General features: G+C 34.2%; 2 protein-coding genes across 4 annotated transcripts; both read right to left on the reverse strand.

Moving 5' to 3' along the window:
* Positions 1-69: 69 nt before the first annotated feature.
* LOC126680307 (ABC transporter B family member 19-like) lies at positions 70-5,851 on the reverse strand. The gene is made up of 9 exons (XM_050375409.2): positions 4,709-5,851; positions 4,337-4,391; positions 4,093-4,268; positions 3,846-4,010; positions 3,474-3,769; positions 3,076-3,392; positions 2,772-2,995; positions 747-2,678; positions 70-479 (listed from the first exon to the last, which is right to left on the reverse strand). The coding sequence occupies exons 1-9, from the start codon at positions 5,708-5,710 to the stop codon at positions 132-134; spliced, it is 4,515 nt and encodes a 1,504-aa protein (XP_050231366.1). The 5' UTR covers positions 5,711-5,851; the 3' UTR covers positions 70-131.
* A 1,736-nt stretch (positions 5,852-7,587) lies between these two features.
* Positions 7,588-19,420, reverse strand: LOC126679891 (uncharacterized). 3 transcript variants are annotated; one of them, XM_050374906.2, is made up of 11 exons: positions 19,070-19,420; positions 18,332-18,513; positions 18,066-18,248; positions 17,869-17,968; positions 17,679-17,709; positions 15,812-15,854; positions 15,173-15,325; positions 11,146-13,261; positions 9,604-11,017; positions 8,945-9,028; positions 7,588-8,045 (listed from the first exon to the last, which is right to left on the reverse strand). In XM_050374906.2, exons 2-11 carry the CDS (start codon positions 18,388-18,390, stop codon positions 7,981-7,983), a joined length of 4,248 nt encoding a protein of 1,415 aa, XP_050230863.1. In that variant the 5' UTR covers positions 18,391-18,513; positions 19,070-19,420; the 3' UTR covers positions 7,588-7,980. The 3 variants fall into 3 exon arrangements, with proteins under 3 accessions (XP_050230863.1, XP_050230862.1, XP_055961953.1); XM_050374905.2 differs by having other exon boundaries at positions 18,332-18,547; XM_056105978.1 differs by lacking the exons at positions 17,679-17,709; positions 17,869-17,968; positions 18,066-18,248; positions 18,332-18,513; positions 19,070-19,420 and adding an exon at positions 16,112-16,135.
* Positions 19,421-23,407: the final 3,987 nt, after the last annotated feature.

Consider the following 23,407-nt stretch of genomic DNA (forward strand, 5'->3'; position numbering starts at 1 on the left):
TACTAACTAAAAGGTGTTCTTAAAAAAAAAACACTTGTTTTTGGCCAAGAAGTGAACTTTACTCAAAAATAATTCTTCAAAAACATTAATCATAACATAAAATAATCCAACACAAGAATGAGCATGAATCCTCAGGCAAAAGCAGTGGCCTCAGTTTCAGCTCTAACCAAACCAGCATAAACACCATTAAGACATGAATTCAAGAGAGCATTATGACTACCAAACTCAACAACTGAACCATCTTTTACTACAGCAATCATGTCAGCTTCTCTTATGGTAGACAATCTGTGTGCTACTACAACTGTTGTTGATTGCTTTGACACATTTCTTAGTGCTTCTTTCACATGTTTTTCTGATTCCAAGTCTAATGCACTGCTTGCTTCATCTAATAGTAGTACTCTTGATTTCTTTAGTATTGCCCTTGCTATTGCTATTCTCTGTTTTTGCCCCCCTGATAGTTGAACTCCACTCTCACCAACCTGAAATTTGGACAAAATACTAATGAGTTATGTACCACGGAAACGGGAACGCGAGAAGGGGAAATATTTTACTAGAATATCTTATAAATATTGAGTTTCGGAGTTTCAAAAACCTTTTTAAGGACGAAAATGAAATTATGAAACGTAGGATTCAAGAAGTTTACGGAATGAGTTTTGGATCGTTATGAGTTGGAATCAACTAGACACCCAGTTAACCAAAATAAACAAAAATGGAGTTGTTAGATTGATTTAGAACACATATATTACCTGAGTTTCATAGCCTTGAGGAAGGCTGCTTATGAACTTGTGAATGTAGGCTTCCATTGAAGCCTCTTCAATCTCAGTCCATGAAGCTTGAGGATTTCCAAATGCAATATTTTCTCTTATGGTTCCAGCAAATAGAGCAGGCTCTTGACCCACTAATGCTATTTGTCTCCTTAATCCCTTCACATCAAGATCCCTCAAATCCACACCTCCTAGTGTCACCTTCCCTTGGTTAGGATCATAAAATCTCTGTATCAACCAAATCACAGTTGATTTTCCTGAACCACTCGAACCGACAATCGCCACCATGCTGCCGCCTTTAACCTTCAGAGAGAAATTTCTCAGCACAATGATTTCAGGTCTAGATGGATATGCAAATGTTACCTTCCTGAACTCAATATCCAATAATGATTTTGATCTATCGATCTTTCGGCCTTTTTTGTCGTCGCTGCCAATCAATGGCTTCCGAGAAATGATGTCGAAAATCGCGGGGATTGCTGTCCTGGCCATGGTGGTATCTGGTGCTAACCCAGCCAGTTGTCCAACAGAAAATGAACTTAGCACCAGAATGAGGAAAATCTTGTATACCTTACCAAAAGTGGTTTTATCTTGTGTTACAAGGTAAGCACCAAACCATAGGGTTAAGGTATATGCACCATACATTGCTCCTTGAGAAACACCAAGTGTTAACCCTAAAAGCTGTGATCTTGTCACTGATTTCTTTTTCGGCTCATCTAAAGCTCGTTCGAAGGACGTAACGATCTGTTGCTGTGCAGAAAATGTTGCTACTGTTCTTATATTTGAAACAGCACCAGCTGCAATGTTGCTGGCTTTGGCATAAGCGTTATTATCTAGCTTTGGTCCAACATTTATAATCAAACTCAGGTAACTTGCACCGAGAGTGAATGGAGTTAGAGCAGCAGCTAAAAGGGTTAATCTCCATTCTAAGAAAAATGAAATTCCGAGACCAACAGCAGCTGAACTCACACCCATAAACAACACGGAAAATCTGTCACCCAGAACTGATCTGCAACAAATACAGTCAGCTGATAGCCTTGAAACAAGTACTCCTGTCGAATTTTCGTCAAAATCAAACCAACCTGGTTCTTGTTTCAGGATCGAACGAAATAAGAGGTTTCGTACTCTTGTTGTTAGTTTAGTTCCTGCCCATCCACATAAACCTTGCTGGCCTGTCATTGTAAGTATGCAGCCTGCTCCAAGACCGACAAGTATTAAAGCAATGCGTCCAACGTCTCTCTTCAGTTTTGAAGGATCCTCGTCGTCGAAGTAGATTTGAAGAGCTAGTCCTAGAAGGTATGGAAAGACCGAGAGAATTGAACCAGCAAGCGCACCAAAAACTAAGCCTAACAGAAGCAGCATAACTTCGGGTCTTTGGAGCTTCCATATTTCTGATAGTTGATACTTTCTTGGCTTTTGTTTTTCTTCAATATCCTCGTCTGATTCGTTCTCTATGTACGTAGATTTTGTGTATCTCGATCTTGATGTCTCCTCTACATTCTTTGATCTTGGATCATGAACTGATTTTCCATACATGGAAAATGCTGTCTCTTCATTGCTATCCATTTCATTTCCTGTTGGTCTAGACACTGCTTCAGAGGCAAGCTTGACAAGGTCATAGTAAGCTCCCGCCTTCTCCATTAGCTGTCGATGGTTACCGATTTCTATGACAGAACCTTGATCAAGTACAACAATGGTGTTGGCATTTCTTACTGTTGCAAGCCTGTGAGCAATGACAATGGTTGTCCTGCCTGTAGAGATTTTATCAATGGCTTTCTGCACAATAGACTCAGATTCCGCGTCCAACGCACTGGTTGGCTCATCTAACAGAAGTATTTGAGGGTCTTTAATCATCGCTCTAGCCAGCGCGATTCTCTGTTTTTGCCCACCGGAAAGCTGCGTACCTCTATCTCCGACCTATCCAGAAATAGCAAAGATTAAACCTATGTATAGAATGTCAAAATAACATTCTATGCCTGAAACTAAATAGCGGAACACACGTTCGAGTACCTGAGTATCGTAGCCGTATGGAAGGGCAGTGATAAAGCTGTGAGCATTGGCAGCAATGCAGGCATTAGTTGCCTCTTTTTTGGTTGCATTTTCTTTTCCCATCATCACATTTTCTAGTATGCTAGTAGCAAAAAGAACTGGCTCTTGCCCAACCATACCTATTTGATCTCTGAGCCACTTCACTTGCAGTGTCTTCAAGTCATGACCATCTAAGGTAATCACTCCTGCAAAAACCCAATCTGTATTGGTCGATAGACTTTCGAGCAGAGAATCGTAATCGATATGGTTGATCAGGAATTATTACCATTGATCGGGTCATAGAATCTCTCTATTAGAGCGAAAATGGTCGATTTGCCTCCTCCACTGATACCAACCAATGCAAGAGTCTTTGAAGATGGAATAACTAGATTGAGAGAACGAAGAATTAGAGTATCAGGACGAGATGGATAGGAAAACGTTACACTTTTAAATTCAATTCTTCCGCGAACATTTGACAGTTTCCTCCCTTGGGAACTGTAAGGATCTATATCAGGAATTCTGTCAATTATATCATACACCCTGCTTGCTGCTACAGTTCCTTGCGCGAATTGCGCAAAATATGTCAATGACAATGCCAATCCCCTGTTAACAAAAATGTGTTACTCATTGCATATTGGTATTTAAATAGTTAAAATCCGCTAGAAGGTTTCCGAGATAAATTACCTTCCGCCTACATTGACACCAAAGAAACAAGCAATGGCGTCCCCTCCGGTGATCTCACCTTTCGCAACTAAGATAGAACCATACCAAAAGGCTAATGCCCATGTTGCATAAGTAACCAAGTATATAACTCCCATTCCTGCACCCTTAGCAAATCCAATCTTAGCACCAATAGGCACTGATCTCAGCAACAAATCAGCATATTTCGCAGCCAAATTCTCCTCGGCTACAAAAGAAAATACAGTTCGAATCGAATTTATAGCTTGCTCAGCAACACCACCAGCTTTCCTGTATGAAGCCTTGAGAGAATAGCTAGTATCAGCACACAGAGTTTCAAATCAGATTGGTTTTTGATTTAGTATAGTGTTAAAATACCTCTTCTTTTGTAGCTAAACCAACATAAATGGCCTTATAAGCCATACCACAAGCCATCATCAATGGAGTGACTGAGAAAACTACTAGTGAGACCTTCCATGACCTCAAGAACCCAACAATATATCCACACATGAAGGTAAATACTTGATGAACAAAATGTGCCATCTGCAATTAGATAAAATTATCATAAGTTTGTTTTAGGAAGCAAAAATGTAAAAAATGTAAAAAAAACAAGGATGATTATGACCTTTTCTCCCATAACTTCTTGGATTTGAGCAACATCGTTTGATATTCCATGCATAACATCACCAGTACTGACTTCAGTGTCATAAAAGCTGATATCTTGCCTTAAAACTGCCTTTAAGTATAGTGTTCGTATTCGATGAGCGGATCGTTCCCCCACCAATCTCCAACAAGTAATTTCTGTTTCAGACATCTCATTAGAAGTGGCATACATATATTTATCTATTGCTTATGTTATAATATCTTACCTAAAAATGCTCCAACCACAACTATTGCTGTCAGCAGAGTCATTTCCAGACAAATCTGTATTTCCAGATGAAAACATTATCAAAATCAAATAGCTTACATTAGTATCATCATTCAACTATTTCCGGAAACAGAAACGAAACAACATTTTCTATTCATTGGCATGGAAGCAGAAATGCACACATGGAAAATGTTAAAATGGGAAATGAGAAACATCATTTCTACAAGAATATGCTATAAAATTATAAATATAGAATTTGATAGTTTTAGAAGCGTTTCTGAAAATAGAAACAAAACAATCAAAACGTAAAACTCGAGAATTTGTACAACATAGAAAGTACTAGTGTCCGAACACGAAAAGAGAAAAGCTTTACCTTCTCTACATCTTTCATCATCTGGGATTTATCATCTTTAGCAATCTTGTTAACAAAATTTCCAAAAAGAAAAGAGTACCATGGAAGAGCTCCTCCATTAATGAGAGCTCCTAAGCAACCCAAAAACACAAGTACAATGTCCCATTTTGTTGAATACTTGAACATACCAAATAATCCAACTTGTCTGGGAGGTTCTTCCTCCTCTTCCTCATCATCATACTCATCATTGTCCCTGTCATCGCGATACTTTGAATATCCATGGTCAGAATCACCACCATGTGATTGAAAGCCAGTTGATTGATGAACATCATGCTTAAAATTATAATAATGATGACTGTTACCTCCATGTGACATGCTATGACTAGCTTGAGTAATATCATTATGCTCAATATCAACATTTGATTGATCAGTCTCTCTACCAACAACATTAAACTCATTCAATGTAACCGAACGATCGAAATTTCTGATTGGTTTCTTGTTTTTATGATCATCAAATCTTGAATTGTTATTTCTATTATTATTACTATGGTTCTTGACATGAACTACTAAACTTTGATCATGATTATTATATCTAGCAACATGGCTTTGAAGCTCAAGCCTACCAGAAGAAGGAACTGCGCTATAGCTAGTGTCATACTGTGGATTCACATAGCTTCTAAATCCGCCATGATAATAATCATTAGCTGATCTTTTAAAAACTCGAAAGTTCGAAGATGGTGCACTAGGTGTCCATGGACTAAACACAGCACCTAAGTTTCGATTATCTTGCCACCCGGTAGGCTGAAACTGCCAAGAAAGCTCACCCTGCCATGACCTATCGTCGTCGGTGGCGAAAGGCGTGGTGGGCGGTGGAGGACCGCTGCGAGGGCGGCGAGAAATGAAGCTGTGGGAAGTGTCAGTGAAGCTGAAGTGTGTTGTTGAAGGTGAAGCATGGTATAAGCTAGTTGGTGTTGTAGTGTGCCTGTTTTGCCTGTTGTCTATCTCAAAGGAGGAATCAGCCATTGATCATCAAAGTGTTTGATGATTGATGTTGTTGGAGATTTGTGTTTAGATAGAAATGTTGGACATTAGTTTCAAGAAGACAACAATGTTTTTGGCTTTGTATGTTTGGATTTTGGTTATTTTTTATGTTCAAAATTTGATTAAGTTAATGCATTACTTTGATCATGCCGTCTCTTTTATAATATATGATTTATTTGATATTGAATATGCTTTTCTACACCAATGAGGGTGTGATATGATGCGTCCCTATGCATTCGGTTCAAACTAAACGAAACAAAAAAAATCATTTTTTTTCTTTAAAATCAAATTGAAGTGAATCAGTCATTACGATTGATTTATTCAATTCGGTTATTTCCGTTCGGTTTATAGTAAAGCTTAACTAAAAAGTTTACGTTTAAAACCGAATCAAATTGAATCGAACTTTTCAATTTGATTCGACTTTTACACAGTCCGAGTTTTTGAGTTTGAGCGTTTGCACTCGATTGTAGTCTAGCTTATTGAAGGAGGACTATGATGGAAGCATGTGGACAATGCACAAGACCACTAGGCCGGCCGATTTGAATGTTCATATAAAAGTGTAATTGTGTTGAAATAAGAAATTACTTCAAATAATATTCATCCTAATATGCTAAATTTTCCAATGCAGGTGGTCCAAATGTCATTAAGACAATATTAACAAATTTAATCGCTCCATTTGTCCATTTCATAAGCTAACCCTACCAACATATTGACCATCAATCAAATATTTTTTAAGTATTTAAAGATGGGACGATGACAAAAGTACCTAAAATTTTAAAAATATTTACAAAAATACCTGTAAACTTTTTTTATTTACAAAAATACGACTGATTTAAAATTAATTACAAAAGTATCAAAAAATGAAAATTAATTACAAAAGTACGATTTGTATAATGTCGGTATAATTATGGTATAATTTTGGAATATTAAAACTATAAATCAGATAATTTAAAAATAATATTTTGTTTATTATTGGTATAATTTCAGTATATTTTTGGTATATTGATTATAAATTTTTATATATATTTTCTAGTTGATAACATGTATTTTTTTTTATGTGTATTTTTCACTATAGTTGGTAATGAACTAGAAAATTTGTATACTCTTGGTATACTGATGGTATAATTTTGGTATATTATTAATTTAATTTTCAGTATACGATTTGATGTAATTTTGGTAAATTTTTATTTAATATTAATAAAATCTCAGTATGTATAATGTTGGTATAATTTTGGTACAATGTTGATATAATGTTAGTTTATTAGTATACTAACATTATACCCACAGTATACACCGTATGTTTGATATTATTTTTTATTTTTTTGTACTTTTGTAAATATTATTAATATTTTTGTAAATGAAAAAAGTCAACATATACTTTTGTAATTATTTTCATTTTTTTTGGTAAATGGTGTAATTTCCTCTTTAAAGATTGATATATAAATCCAATGGTTAAAAGACAGAAAACATTTGAAACATCTGAGAACGTAAAGTACAATTCTTAATTGTACAATGTACATAACTTTCTACATTCTTAATATAATGACATACCATTTTCGTAACTTCAACTCTTGACCAGTAAACTATGTTACACAAAAATAATAACGTCGAATCGGAAAACAGCAGACTAAATTTCAAAATTGTTGCTAAAAGAGAAATAAAATGTCAAAACACAGGACTTCGACAAGTTTTCATGCAACAAAACCCATGCATGCACAAAGCAACTGCAAGAACAATTCCTCACAAAGCAGAAGATATGGCCTACGATTCTACCTTAATTTGCTGAATAGATCATGAAACAAGGAAGAGAAGTCGAGCAGAAAAAAAAAGTCGATCTTTCTTAGACAAGAACACATGCGTAGGAAAACAAAAGATCGATGCCTGTTGATTAAAAACCATACGAGCGACAGTGGTAACAACAGCTAGTGGTTGAGTGGAGAAGAAGATAATAGTAGTAGTCATCGTTACATGCTATTACTCATTGTAATCACACGGCTCTTCTTGAACTGTTACCGACTCGATATTCTGCAAAGAGTCCCATTGCTCGTATGCATCACACAAGGCTAGAGCAAATGAACAGAGAAAAGAATGCTCCTACACTACCAAAATCACAGTAACGCCAATAGGCGAATCTTGTTCAATACAATATACAACATATTTCAACATAAGCATTTGTATCCTATATATAATCCTTTACACTCTATCACTTGATATCTTCCGAGTAAGTAGCTCTAAAAGCTTCACTTGAGTAATTATCTGAGCTTCGATTCACTTCCCTTGCTTCGGAATGTTGAAAGAGAAAAGAATGACCGTGGTGCTGCAAAATTTGAACAAAATGTTACCATGCCATCATAAAATAACCCATTTCCAAAAAAACCGGAAGGTTTCCTATGTTTCACGCCTACAAAGTAATATTGTAACTCGGCAACACTTAATATGAAAACAACATTAAAAACGACTTTCAGACTAAATTCTTAAGCCCCGAAGCTACATTTTCTCTCATGTTCACTTTCACGGTCCAGTGTCAAACTTCTCCAGATTTTGCTTGTTTTCCTGCCCTCAGAAGACTACTCACACTAAACATAAACACGACTGAAAGAACCTGGGTGACTCTCAGAACAAAATTCCTATGACAAATTAAGAAAACAAAAGTTGAATGTCTAAGCTAAATATGGAACCAAATTTAAGAAAACAAAAGTTAAAACTCATAGAAAAATCAGATGAATTTCTATTTTAAAAGCTTATAGATCAAATCAAGGGAAGACTTTTTTTACTGATCATGCATCTCCAAAAAGTAAAGACACTCTCAATGTGAGTTCATTTGATCAAAAACTTAAACTACAAATGTGATTTAAAATTTCAGGTAAGACTCCTACTTTACTAGTCTCAATGTTAACAAAAAGAACAGCATCTCTTTGTTTTTTACAATTTCAGTTTAAGTTCATATTTTACTAGCCTAGAATTTTGGTATATGCTGGGTGTGTATGAGACTAGTTGAAGCTTGAAACTGTACAATAGACAAGATCTGTATTTTGCAAACACATTAGGGACAAATCACATGCTCCCTTTAATTGCTAAACTGTCTCTTAGGATAACACATTAGGGACATGGTATGTCCTTTAAATTTAACTGTCGGAGACACTACTACATCCTAATAAAATTCATGTCCAATAAGAAAAAAAGAAGTACAAAGTATAAGAAACCAAAAGGAAACACCTTTTATAGAGCTTCCAGACATATGATCATCTCTCAATTTAAAGTTTGCTGGAGGAGCAGGTATCGAGCTATGAAGAGCTTGAACTGTAAGAAAAAGAAGCAAGTCATCTACTAGAAAATTCAGCTGTACACCTGAGATAGGTAGGTCAAAAATAAAGCTTGAACAAATAAATTTACTATCGACAAACTATTTATGCCACTTCAGTAACTTCTAAATATTGGAGTAAGAAGTCCAGATTTTTCATTAATGAAAGAAAAATATTCAACCTAACTGGCTGATAGACTCAACATAAAAGGTTAGAAACACAAATCAAGTTCAAATTCCCAGAAGTTTGAAGCGACAATAGGATGAGTTCGCTTGACTCTGGTCCTAACTTTTTCATATAGCTCTTATGATATTACAGGTTTCAGCACTGGAACAGTCTGATCCAACAGTAAAATGACATAATGCTCAGCTTCAAATTGTCCATAAAATTATTTCCATTTTCTATAACAAACAATTGTTATCAATAAATGAGAATCTTTTTACAAGGTTGATAGCCCTATTACTTCATAAACTTACCCAAGGAAAAAGGAATGATTTTCAGAATTAACTTGTTATAAACAAACAGACATCTAATTAATATTCTCAGCAATCAAAACTTGAAGATTAACATTACCTTGCTCATTGAACAGCTCGCTTTCATTAAAGCCGTCATCAGAAGCATGATTCTGAGAGAACCACATCCTTGACTTTCTCAAATCTTCTGATGATTTATTAGCGGGATCTCGTCCATCTTCCGTATCATCGTCTCCTTCGGAAGTAGTGGCAGATATCCAATCAGCCAGACTATCTGCCCCACGACTTTTCCTTCCAAACTTCAACAACCGTTTGAACCCTTTTGTCACATCCTTACGGGACTGATTATGGGAGGAATTAGCAACAACAGGTCTTTGAGCACTGCCCCACTTCTTCCTCATTCTTGCTGCATCAGCCTCTGTTTGGGTGAGAGAGTGGGAATTCCAGGATGCAGGACTTCCAATTGGAGAGTCCACTGAAGCATCAATATCTGAAATCTCGTGCGGATAGGAAAATGGATTATGCATGCGGTAGTTCCACGACAATGGGCTTTCCCCAGGTGATTCCTGCAAGGATCCTACAGCGTGAAATGTTGAAGGTATGGAGGTTGGCAATTCAGCAACTGAAGAAGGATCAATCTGAGAAAGAGATCTTAGAGAATCATCATTCTCAGATTCAGACATCTTGTCTGATTCCTGGCTTAGTCTTGGTTTGCCATTTTCATTGTTTGAGAAGTCTTCGACCTCTGTTGTTTCAAGCTCCTCCTCCTCCATCTCCTCCTCGTCTTCTTCGTTTGCTACAACGACTGCATCATCTGCATCAAATGGTGATTCTTCAAATTCTTCTTCACTTTTCTGAGTGTCCGATGTCATTGAAGTTTTAAGTTTGACTACACTGGAGCCAGCACCATGACCAATGCCATTACCTTTGCGGTTAAAAGGCTTTGACTCCGCATTTTTTGAAAACCTTTCATAAAGACCCGGCTCAGTTTGGTCTTTATCAAACTTCAGTGAGACCAAAACCTCATCAGAATTCAGAGACAAATCCTTAGATTCAGCAGGACTAGCTGAACTCTTCCTTAGAGACAGAGAACGCTTGGGCTTTTCTTCCTTTGCAGTTGGTGTCTCTTCAGCAGTAGTCTTGCTACGTGCAAAGGTTCTCACCTGCATGCGATTTGCTGTTTTGCTGACTCCAGAAGAGGGCTTCGTATTCTCTTTTCTGAAATCAGAGAAGTTTGGAACTGACTGTGCAAGAGGATTTTCTGACTGCAGTCTCCTTCTCCCAGAATTGGGGTTAGAAATTTTGGCCGACGACCTTGGAATTGAAGCTGTTGTTGTTCGAGGAGTGGAAGAAGCCAAATTTTTATTCAGCAAATTCTTCTTGCTTTGGGAGATTTTAGAAGCAGAGTCCATGAGAGATGCCTCACCAAATGATCTGTCTTGTCTATAATATCTCTGCTCCAGAAGATCAGAAGAATCTTCATCCTCTTCACTCTGAAGGGAATCTATCAGATGCTGCAAAAACAGAACCTTACTAAATGAGGAAGTTCTGAAATTTCAGTATTAAACAATCAAAGCAACAGGTTTGGAAGTCATCGATATCAGTGCTTGATTCTCAAGAATATGGCTGAAAGACTGAGTACCTGTTCTCTCTTGATGCTTGAACGAGATTGGTATGTTCTGAGCTTCTCTGCACGTTGATGAGCACTAGACATTGACCTGCCAGCAGAAACAGAAAATTTAGCCTTCATTTCATCTCTACTCCGTTCGAGGCTTTCCTGCATGGCCTTCAACTTTGCTTCCTTCTCCACTCTTTTCGTAACCCACTCTGCTCTTAACTTCTCATCTCTTTTTTGCATGTACATCTCATACAATTTTCCTCTAGAATCATCTGACAAACTAAGCTCTAAGAAATTCTGTCTCGTGGAACTACTGTAGTCTTGATCAATCGCCTTCATTGGCGGAGTGCTAAATTTTGCATTATCACTTGTGCCCATACTTGGTTCCTCGGCCATATTGTCTACAAGCTGTGTGGGAGTTATCTCAGCTGCTGCTGGTTTTCTGTACTGTGAATTGATTGTCTGTTCAACCTGTGACTCAGTAGGTTTGTTTCTCCTTGTAGAACCTGATTGCTTGTGCTCTGCAAAGAGCTTCTCAAGCTCATTTGCCTTCATTTTCAGCTCATCGTTAAGCTCTTGATTCCCTTTGGACTGCCTCACCCTCTGAACTTGATCCGCTGATGGTGCTTGAACATTGCCAAAGCTCTCTCGATTCTCAGAAACCATTTTTCCAGATAAAACCAGCTTGTTACTTGCATAACTAGAGCCACTTTCATCCTTTCTGCCTTGTAGCTTCATAATCTGTTCTGGAGCAAAAGAAAGTGGATTTTTAGCTTTATGTCTTGAAGCTTCAAGATCTTCCAACTTCGTAGGCTCCTTAGCGAACACCACACTGTTCTTTCCCCCTAGCGATAATTCCCTGGTAAATAATTTCCTCTCTGACTGAGAAGCTGATTGATCAGTTTCAATCTCTTTATATGACACTTCTTTATTTTTCAGTCCAAAACCACCTTCAAACTGCCCTGAAAGAGATCGCGTATGTGCCTGAGAATTCCTAAACTGTGACTGATTTTTTGCACGATCCCTTTTTATAGCATGCTCACTTCTACTCTCAGGTTCTTCAAATCCTACCCTATCAACAAAATTTCCAATCTGAGCCTGAAATTCAGCGTGATTATTCTCTGCAACATCATCACCTCTATCTGAAAAACCTCTCGACTTTTCTCCAAAACTCCATTGATCTTGTATTCCCCTGGTCCTCTCATCCCCACCAAAGATGCCCTTGCTTTTCTCCTCTCCAACCCCTTGATAATCCCCTGCTTGCTCATTTCTACCACTAAATGACCTCAACTGGGCCTGAGATCCCACTTGATCTTTCCAATTAGCTTTACCCTTCAACCCCATCTCATCATCCTTCCCTACCAGCTCACTTCCTTGTTTCTGCAACTCATTTTGATCTTTGACCGCAGAAACACTTTTAACTGAACTTGTTGTATCATTCAGCCCTTTCTGGTCTTTATTATCTGCCAACGTGTTAAGGGACAAGTTGCTTTTGCTTTGAGATAAAGAAGATGAAGAGGGTGTACACAACGGACTCTCTGAACTGTTATTATCCTTTTTGTCATTGCCCAAGTCAATGCTCATATCACTCGCCCCGCTCCATCTCCTCAGTACAGACTTTTCAATTGCAGGTGCAGAAGACACATCAGATGAGAGTCTTCTCAACTCTGGAGGCTTCACTACAGCTACAGATTTACCACCGGAATTCTCCTTCTGCTTATTCTCAAACAGGTTGATCCTGTCCTGTACACTGAGTCTCCTTGAAGGTTGACTGGGTTGAATAGGTAATGGCTCAGGTGAAGACTCCTCTATCTTGTTTTCTTCTTCCTCGTTCTGCTTCTGAACATGAACCGATTCCGCAGGGAGAGAGGTGTTGAGAGGAAAGGTAGAAGGTCTGGATTGGTTAAGGTGGTGTTGGGTTTTTGTTAAATCTGCATGTTGCTGTTCTTGGCCGGCTTGCTGGTGCAGATGTTCATTTTGGAATAAGGGGTGGGACCCACTTGTCTCTTCTGATTGGTCATCAATTGACATATCAGATCCCCATGAAGCCCGGACCACTTGATCATTGACACCTGGCTTCCAGAGATTGATCAAGTCTGGTCTTCTTTCACACAGTGAGATAAATTTGACACAAGCTTCACTGCACAAATATGTAACGTTTGAATTAAAGTTTGTCACTTTCAGATTAAACTAAAAAATACTAAGAATAGAATTTGTATGAAATATAAAATAAGAAGTAAAATCGAAGAAAGGTGAGAAGTACAAGGAAGGTGGCATCTTGAGAAAGGAGAAAACAACCATTTAACTACTAAACCTTCCAATACTGTGACAGGGACAGGTTTTTGATAGAATGTTTATTATTTTTTTATTATATAGTTGAGATCTGATAAAACTGCATCTCCACTCATATCTCTATTACAACATCAGGAAACAATCAAACTCTTCTATTGCTAATTGTAATCCAGAAAGATTTGTACTTTGTTTTAATTAGTGGGGCCAACAGGTCCATTTTAATCACTGATGCTGGACATAATCATGCAGACTTTCCATAAGTAGTTGTCCTCCACTCTTTCACGCATTGACCTATATTAAGGGATTCCCAATGGACCACTCCAAAGCTTCAAGACTCGAATTAAAATGTGAATTTGCTAACAAGAAATCCTAATGCTCAAATACATTGAAACACGTGATTCCACCCTAAATGTCAAACTCACTTTTTCAAATAAAATTACAGAGGGGTCCATATATTTGGAGTAAAGTTACATTTTTATCAAAATCAGATTCTAATCCCACAAAAGACATTATGACATCATGCAAAATCAAACTTAAATTGTAAGCCCTACTCCACTTATGACAACCTAAGAACATGCTACCCAAAAACCAATGGCATGAGAGGAAAAATAATGCAGTGTTACCCGATTATTTTAAGACAAAAAAATTTATGATGTCTCTCTAACTTCCATAGAATAAACCTTAAACCGATGATGCTATAGACAGGTCAATCCATAGATATTTTACATTATGAGGTTGATGATTCTTCAGTACAAAGTCGAACTTCGATTTCAAAAATAGTGAGGCTATCATACAATGCCCTCAAATTGATCTTTGGCTGCATTTAGGATCTACAACAGTAATGTGGCTATATTGAGGACCAATAGCTGCACCTGATCAGCGTTTAACAAGTTGAACTACTTCCAAGAAAGCCACAATAACATCTGGTTTTTATACTTCTAGTTAGCTTTATTTCTTCCTTTTAACTTTTTGGAAGGAAAAAAATCGGTCATAGCTGTCTCTTAAATTACCACTATTAATCTACATAACAATGCAAAACAAGCATGTCTCAATCTCAGTCCTCAACGTTGAGCCCCACAGTAAATGTTCCAAGTTGGTTAAGCAACCTGAACTATGGTTTCACACTAATTACAATAGCAAATCCAATGGAAGTCGGAAGAGAAAGAATGGCTAAAAATAAAATGTCCTAGACTCCTAGTACAAGAAGCCACCTGAATCAAGTGATAGAAGACAACACAGACGTCCCCCTTGCACTTGGATTTCCCATGATACCTAATTCTTAATTGAGGACATTGGCTACTGACGATTATTATCCCAAGAACCAGGATCAAGTCGTAAAATATACAAGAGCAGGATTACCAGCACTCTTTATTACTTGTTATCATCTCATATTCGATTGCGTTTTGATTTTAGATGGCATGATAAATCAGCAATTAGCTTTGATCCCAAAAAACAAGCCATTGGAATAACTAATGAAAAAATCATATCATATCCTGTTGGACCCTAAAAATAACTGACTATCTCTGCTTGCTCAGCATAAAAGTTCCAAATCAATGAAGTTCCCAGAGGTTATCCCTGGTGAATTTGCCACTCAACCAAATCAAATATATATCACTCACTTAGAAGCTGGATAAAGGCCATTAAATCGCATTTGCAAAAAAAAAAGATTAACACATAAAATGCACAAAAAAGAGCATGTGTGCGCAGAGAATTTGAGTAAAGTTGTTATCAAGTTTAAGGCCTCAGCCAGTAAGCTTACTTTAACCGATGTGCACCAAAGCATTCTGAAAAGAGTTGAAGCTCTGACACGGTCTCTGAATTGAAACCAGCAGCTGATGCCCGAGCACAGGCAGTAGTTAAATCCTGCCTAACTGCAGCAAAACGTACATCAATTGCCCGGAGAAGCTCCCTCCTGCAATCAAATTTAAAGAAAACTAATTAGAAATTAACTTTAGCAAGAAAGCTGAAGCATAGAAAAATCTATTCAAGCATGTTAACTGGCTCTCACGCCACAAAATAGTAAACATTTTTGTCATTTGATGCAGCATAGATCCTAAGCATCATTACAAACCATCCATCATCACTATCCGGTACACTCTAAAAGGGAAGCACCACGTCCAAAATATCATTTCCCATAACTTGATGGATCACTAGAATAGTAATTTGGAATTACAAACTCAATGCCTCCCAAATTTCTTGCGAATAAAGGTAAACCATCCGCTTCAAAGCACATCAATTAATGGCGAGAAAATACATGAATTATAAATAGAATAGCAACTGGCAATTAAACTAACAACTGAAAACAAGTCTTTTCTCAGGTCAATCAGTATGTTCAAGTATGCACACAGTTGATTCCCATGTACCCCACTCCCTCATAAATTAGATAAAGGAACTTTACTTTGTTGCATCAGCTCCTCCAACCATTCCTGTACCATCCCCACCTGGAGCAAGTTATCCAAATCCGGAGTCAGTATATAACAATATAAATTACAAAAAATAGGGAAATAATGCCAAATTATCATGTTTTATTTAATTCAAAAATTTATTAGCAGAAGAAATTAAGTTTAATAATAATTTCTCAGAGAAACTGTGTGACTATTATAACATTTTCTCCTTCAGTAGGTCAAACACTGTTCTTAGACTCGAACCCAGTTGCACAATTATTAAAACCATCAGAAAGTTAGTTATGAGTTATGACCAATAATATGTTCATGGAACCATCAGTATCTCTTAACCAGCCCTTTATGGAGAAAATAAATTTGGCAGCCCCTCCAACAGATCCAAAAGCCTTCACACTGCCAGTGAAACATACATTTCTATCACTTCAAAAGGCTCACATTGCACTACCATGGTCTCTTATCTATGAATGATTCTTAAAACTTGAAACAGAAACATGAAGAAGAATCCTTCTTTCAGTTAAGCACCTATCCAAAGACTTCAATATAGATCACCTACTATAGCTAATGTTGACTGGATAGTATATAACAAACTTTGTTGAACCATATCAACCATATCCAGCGAATGATAAACCTTAAAAACAAAAGCTGCTATGCTTACTTATCCTTACATGAAGCATTCAATCATCAGTTAACAAGCGGATGTTCTTTGTCAACAATGACTATATCCTATGAAGCAACACCCAAACATTTTGAAATAACTAAAACATTCATCCTTCAAACGTTTTAAAGTAAGTAACTTTTCAAATTGTTATAGAATAACATCAGTCGTTCATATTGGTATCCACCATACATGCATTTCAAATGGCGGCATTTGTTCCTCGTAAAAATTCAGAGCAATCATTTGTCTAAAAAGACATGTCATGCAAGAAATTTCAATTGTTAAACTAAGACAACAGAGCATATAACCGTCAATAAGGTGGCATGTGATTATCCTTTATGGAAAAATATTTGACTGTTCCTGGTAAAAAAATTGCAAATACAGACCACGGGAATAACGAGAATTTTTGTTATTCCGAAGGTGTAATACTGGGTCTTTTTTTTGTTTAAAAATAAGACATTGAAAGTGTGGAGAATCAAATAAATACATATAATCTCTGGGAAGTAAAGTAAAAATATGCTTGTCTTTGTGGTTTTTGAATCTCAACACAGCCCATTTATGAGGCTTTGCAATATCAAGGACAAGAGGGCTAGGAAACAATTTGCATACACATTTCAGAAAATACGTATTTCAGGGATTGCTGCACTTCCAAGAGAGACATAGTGTGCAGCCATTATTAATGGAAATCTTCTGAAATTGGCAGGCCAACTAAAAGCTTAAGGGGTCAATACAATATAGATAGTATTGCAAAATTTGTTCAATTCTTTAGATGTATTGATTCCTCCATAATCAATGAGTTTAAATTGATAAAAAGACCAAAAAATAGGAAAATGTAATTACTAGCGGATTGAACATATTGTGGTTATCATTTACGCCAGTTATGAATTTCGACATATCCAGTGATGTTCAGCTACAGCCCATTTTATTCAAATATATTCAGTGGAAATGTTACAAGGGAATAGTATGTTTGAGGAGTCATAACTAAAGTATTAGCCATCCTTGTATAGTGTTTCAATTCCTACTTACATGTTTGAAGCTTATCCTGGTGGTTCTATAGATTCATTTTGAGAATATTGACAGAGATTTAATCAATTATGTATCAGCTTCCATTTGAATTGATTATGGTACATTATACCTTTTCTGTATCCAAACAAAATTAAGACGAACTGTATAATTTACTGCTTAGGAAAAAATAATTAGCTGCATACCTGAAGAACCATAAAGCTGATCACCTGTCCCCTGAATGAAAGAGTTGCCAAATTTAGAGGTTGTTTATATATTGTAATATTAAATGAAAAAAGATCGAGAAAAGATAGTATCTATAAATTCTTTCCAGCTGGAAGCAGCATGAGAATAATGGCACAAGCACACTCTTCTAGATAAAAATGGTAGTACTACCTGAGAGTAAATTTTCCGTGCTCCTTCCAACTGAGACATCTCTGCATCCAATGTACTAACTAACTCTAAAACCTCCGGTGTACTTACAAACCGCACAAACCTGAAAACAAAAAGTTCCAACCATAATAAAAAGACAGACTGAAATGAATTCCTTTCTAAAACTGCAATAAAATGTTTCAATTGGCACTATAACTGACCTTTCCAGGGTTCCTCTCGTGAACCAAGTGTCAGCATTTCTATGCCTTTCAACTTCAAGCTTAATTGAATTAACTGCTTGTGCAACCTGCTCTTCAGCAACTTTCAAATGAGCTACAAATGGCTTTACTAATCCCGAAGCAAGTTTCTCTGTATTTCCATTACTGGACACAAACAATTCACATCTGCCAAAACGGAAAATCGATAAATACAAATTTTACATAGAAAGACAACCAGAACATAAAAATCTATAAACAAAAACCCTCACCGAGAATGCCTTGGAGACAGTTGAAACACAGCATAGTCAAGAGGAGTGTCCGGTTTCATTTTTGCCAAATTGTATTTACACTACCTCCCTCCTCAATAACCTCTTCATAAAACCCGAGGCTGAAGTTTCCCTAAGCCAGATCTTCTTATTCTTTAATTAAACAATTACCAAAAGTAGCAGAACTTCCATATAAAAGAAAAACACAGAATTCAAATTCTGTTGAAAGAGAAAAAAATAAACTAATTAATGAATCATTACTGTAGCCATTAAATGAGGTTGATTAAAACTCCAAATATGCTAATCAACAAACAAACCAACAATTCACTTATCCACATTGCAATTCCAAATGAGGATAAACTAAACATTCAAAAATAAATATAACATTCAAAAGTTACTAATTCTCTAATCCAAATACTTCCAATGAATAATCCATGGATCTTAAACCTAAAAGCTAACTCAAAACAAAAATGCAACTAAAATTTAACTTCAACTTCAAGTAGATCCAATTCCATCAAAATTAAACCTTAAAATGCATAAACAAACCAAATTAACCTAAAAAAACCCAAATTCAAATGCTAAAAGTAAACTAAACCCAGTTCAAATGAACACATAAGTAATCCATACCTGTAAAAATATCACAAAAATGTACTAAATTTTCCATCAAAAATTCAAAAAACCCGAACAATCTAAAACCCAAAAATTAAATAAATGTGGGTTTAGAAATTTAACAGATCATACCTGAAAGAAGCAGTAAGTAAGATCTTGAATAGATGAAGAGGATCCTATGTCAAATGGGTACCAGCATTTGTTACCACTAATCTACTACTAATTTAAACTTCAAAAAAATTTGTATTCTTTAAGAACAGTTTTTTTTGGGTTTTTTTAATTTTAAATTTGGGTCTCAAGAAATGTTAGAAAAACAATGACAAGATGGTGTTTGCTTTACTCATTCATTTGATTATCAAATGTCAATTTCTTCTTTTTTATATATATTTTTTTGGCATTTTAACTTTCTCTCTCTACAAGCACTTAAACAGTAGAGAGAGAAGGTGAAGGAGACTGTGTGTGTAGTATTTTCTCTTTCAGACAAAACAACTTTTTTATTTGTAATTATTTGAGTAAATTGAAATTTGAAAGACAATGACTCTTCTTTCTCTTATGTTTTCTATTTTTAATTACTATAATATCCCTCCATTTACACCTCCAATCTAATTCAAATTTGAAATTATTCTCCCTTTAAATAGGTAGAATTTGAAAAAATTTAATTTTAGAATTTGTTTTGTGGGAAACAAATATCATTTTCAGCATATTTTTATATGAGAAAATATGATGAGACTATTTGTTTTTATTATAATAAAAAAGAATGATTATATTTTCCATCATAACCATGAATTTCAATGAGTCTATTAAAGGATTTTATAAGATGAAAAATTAAAATTATAAAATAATGTTATCTTATTTATTATTATTTTTTTGCAAAAAATGCTAATTATTTATTTTATAGTGGTATTTGATAAAATTTAAAATTAAATATTGAATTTCAAAAGTTGAATGTAATTATTGAAATTTGAGAATTGAATTGAGTAATCTGTTTGATAACTTTAACTATTGAAAATTAAGATGTTTTTACAAAGGCCAAATAATTAAAAAAGACCAAATCTTTTATAAAAGTTTTATAAAAGTTCAAATTTTTCAATTTTTTCCAGTTTGTCCTAAAACGCATGATTTCATATCAATTTTGTCTAATTATGTAATTTTGCTCATGTGGCGCCTACGTGGCGCTAATGTGGTATGCCATATATCAGCACCACATAAGAAAAACTGTAGTTGGACAAAATTAAAACGAAATCATACATTTCAGGACAAATTTGATAAAATTAAAAGGTTTGGATTTTTGTGAAATTTTCATGAAAAAATTAACCTTTTTTTAGTCATGTGGCCTTTTACAAAACATGTGTTAATGACAATTTTTATTTTGATAAAGAATAAAAATTATTAAATAATAATTATATGACAATATTTGAATTAAAACATGATATTTGTATAATATTTAAAAAATCATATATATGTCAAAAATAATTTAAAAATATTTATTGATATTTTATATTAGATTAAAATTATAAAATTATTTTGATAAAACAATTAAATACGCCAACAATTAAATATTTTCAATACACCTTTTAAGTCAATATTTTTAGCTCAAATTTTTAAATTATTTCTGACTAAATTAAATAGATTAAGTTGAACTTAATAAGTGTTATCAAACACAATTTAATAAAATATGTAGTGAAAAATTCAATTAAAATAATAAATTGCGTTATCAAACACTATTTTTAAAATTTTGAAAGTAGCTCCTATTAGATTCTTCAAAGCTTCTCATTTATTTATATAAAAAAAACTTTTCTCAATTACTTGGAATAATTTATACTCTATTAAACTTATCCAACAAAAAAATCATATTTTAAAAATTAAAACTTAAAAATTACAAAATAAAAATAAAAATATCTCATATTAAGATATTATTTAAATAATGTTTTTTCTTTTAAAAAAACCTTCACTTCTACAAAAAAAAAATCAACAATATAAGCTCATTTCATTCTTGAATCCGGCATAAAATATAAAAAATATTCAAATAAATAGTTTTGCAGAATAAATTCACAATTTCACCGAAACTTGGCCATTTTACTCCAAATTTTCGAAACATTGTCTTACAAACATATATCCAGAATACCACCTCTTGGACTTTAGTCATTTTTTAGATTTAATATCTTAAAAATATCAAACATTTGCGGGTCAAGCACCTCGTTTAATTTATTTTGAAATATTGTGTTTTATATGGCCATTTTTAAAAACAAACTTATTTTTTGCGGCATTATTGATGGTCATCGGGACAAAAACAATCAGTTTATATATAAAAATGGTTACCAAAGAAAACTATTCCAAAACGGGTTAAATGAAAAGATTTTGAAATATTTGATTATAATTGACTTGACTCGTAAGAGTTTGATATTTCAAAAATATTAATCCTTATCTTAATACCATGTAGGCATGCATGCCATTTAATATTTAAATTCTAAAAATATGACGCAGTGAACGAAAATAAAAGAAATTAAGTCACGAGGAGCCGTGCTTTTAATTTTTTAGCATTTCAATATTAATGATTGATTTTTTTCTATTATTTTATAAATATAATTCACCCAACTATAATAAATAAGTAAATAAAATTTATTATCTCAAAAACACCAAACACTATAATAAAGGATTGGTATCCACGACGAAAATTATTTTTCACTTTCTTTCTAGGCATATTGATAGATTTTAATGATTAGAATCTGCGAAATTTATATAATTAAATTTAAATAAAATACATCATGTTAAGAAGTAAAGTAAATATCGTCAAAAATAAGAAGTGAAGTATATAGAATTTTAAAATCTAATAATATCCTTCAAAAATTTCATTTGATTTTCCACAAAGTAGATGGAAAAATTAAAACCTCGTATTTATTTATATATTTGATGAATTTCTTTTTTATTGGTAGAAAATACATTGATGAATTGTTATAATATTTTATTATATTAAAGGTATTTATATAAATTTATTCATTTTATATTCAATTTAAATGATAAACTCTTTAAATCCATAAATTTTATGTCTTGTAGATTTTAATATCTGTACATTTTTAAAGAAATTCATTCAAATGGCATAATCTCCTCATATGTCACTTTTGAGGTCTAAATTAGAAGCAACTTAAAAACGTCAAGGACGGTAAAAAGTGCTTGTAAAAAAAGGCAATAGTCATTTTACAAGGGTATAATCGTCCAAATACTATGTATACAGTCGACCCTCTAATAATTAATATACATGGTGGATTAAAATTTTATTAATTTATTGAATATTAATTAAGACGTAATATTAAAATTGGTTACCTGAAAGTTTATTAATTATTAGAATTATTAATTTATTGAGTATTATATATTAGAAGGTTTACTGTATATGAGCACTTTATCTACTGCAGCGGCATATAAGTGGGGGTATTGTGGTAGTTTCACTTGATAAATCAAGAAAAGGCCACTCTATGGGATAACATTCACTTACAATACCTCAACTTTCTTCTTATTGCTATTATAACAGTATTTTTTCTTTGATTGTTTCAAATAAAATTATCAAATTTTAATTTTTGATAAGAAAAAATACATCATCATCCGTTATATATTGATATGTTATAGATGGTGACCTGAGTACATGAGGCATACTATATTTGAGTTAGCTATATGAAAATTGAATTTTTTTACTAAATATAACGGTAAATCATATTCCATATATCACTGATAAAAATAATAACAAAACTTTGTTTATATTATAATGTTTTAAACTAAGCAATGGTGTCAAAAATGATGTTTCCGATATGGTTATTACTCGTTCTATATATTTGATTCAGCACGAGATATGATTACAATTGTAATTATTAATAATCTTCGTTGATAGTTACTCGCTTTATGCCTTAAAAGAAGTTGGCAACTCGACTTTGTTGTTATTGTGAAAATGCTCGACAAATTTTAATATGGGCAATGGATGTGGAAGTAATTTAATTTTGTTTGTTTATTTTCCTTTATAATGTAAAAAATATTATTGTTTATCTTTTTAGGGATTCTGGAAAAATATATAAGATGTAATTATTTATTACGAAAAACGATGATCAAGTAATAGCATGTATAGTGTTGATGTGGCATCATATAGCATAATGTGTATGTTTTTATTGGAAAATTATACAACACGATGATTGTGCCACGTCATTCGTTCTACAAACTAACGAGGTGTTTGCTATGTTAAAATATTTAATGATAAAAATAAGTAATAAAAAAAATTCACATCGCAAATGCTCATTATCTTTCTGTAATTATAACATGACACAATCTTTATTTGAAATAAACATTCGTCTCGATTAAATTTTTTTTTACCTACTTCGGATATCCGATCAGAGCTACATCATCAGTTTTAACTGCAGTAATACAAATCCACCAATATGTGCTTTTGTGCTGTAAAAGTGAAAGTTGAATAATTCTTATGCAACAGTC

This window comes from Mercurialis annua, linkage group LG5 (assembly GCF_937616625.2).
Source record: "Mercurialis annua linkage group LG5, ddMerAnnu1.2, whole genome shotgun sequence".
In the NCBI taxonomy this organism is placed as follows: domain Eukaryota; kingdom Viridiplantae; phylum Streptophyta; class Magnoliopsida; order Malpighiales; family Euphorbiaceae; genus Mercurialis; species Mercurialis annua.

Coding starts and splice junctions, on each gene's coding strand:
- LOC126679891 (XM_050374906.2), bottom strand. CDS start 18,390: ATGAAACCGGACACTCCTCTTGACTATGCTGTGTTTCAACTGTCTCCA. Junction 9,029..9,603: donor CGAGCTGTTCAATGAGCAAG/GTAATGTTAATC, acceptor TTTTTCTTACAG/TTCAAGCTCTTCATAGCTCG. Junction 8,046..8,944: donor GTCTGGAAGCTCTATAAAAG/GTGTTTCCTTTT, acceptor CAAATTTTGCAG/CACCACGGTCATTCTTTTCT.
- LOC126680307 (XM_050375409.2), bottom strand. CDS start 5,710: ATGGCTGATTCCTCCTTTGAGATAGACAACAGGCAAAACAGGCACACT. Junction 4,269..4,336: donor TGTGGTTGGAGCATTTTTAG/GTAAGATATTAT, acceptor TGTCTGAAACAG/AAATTACTTGTTGGAGATTG. Junction 480..746: donor CTCAAGGCTATGAAACTCAG/GTAATATATGTG, acceptor TCCAAATTTCAG/GTTGGTGAGAGTGGAGTTCA.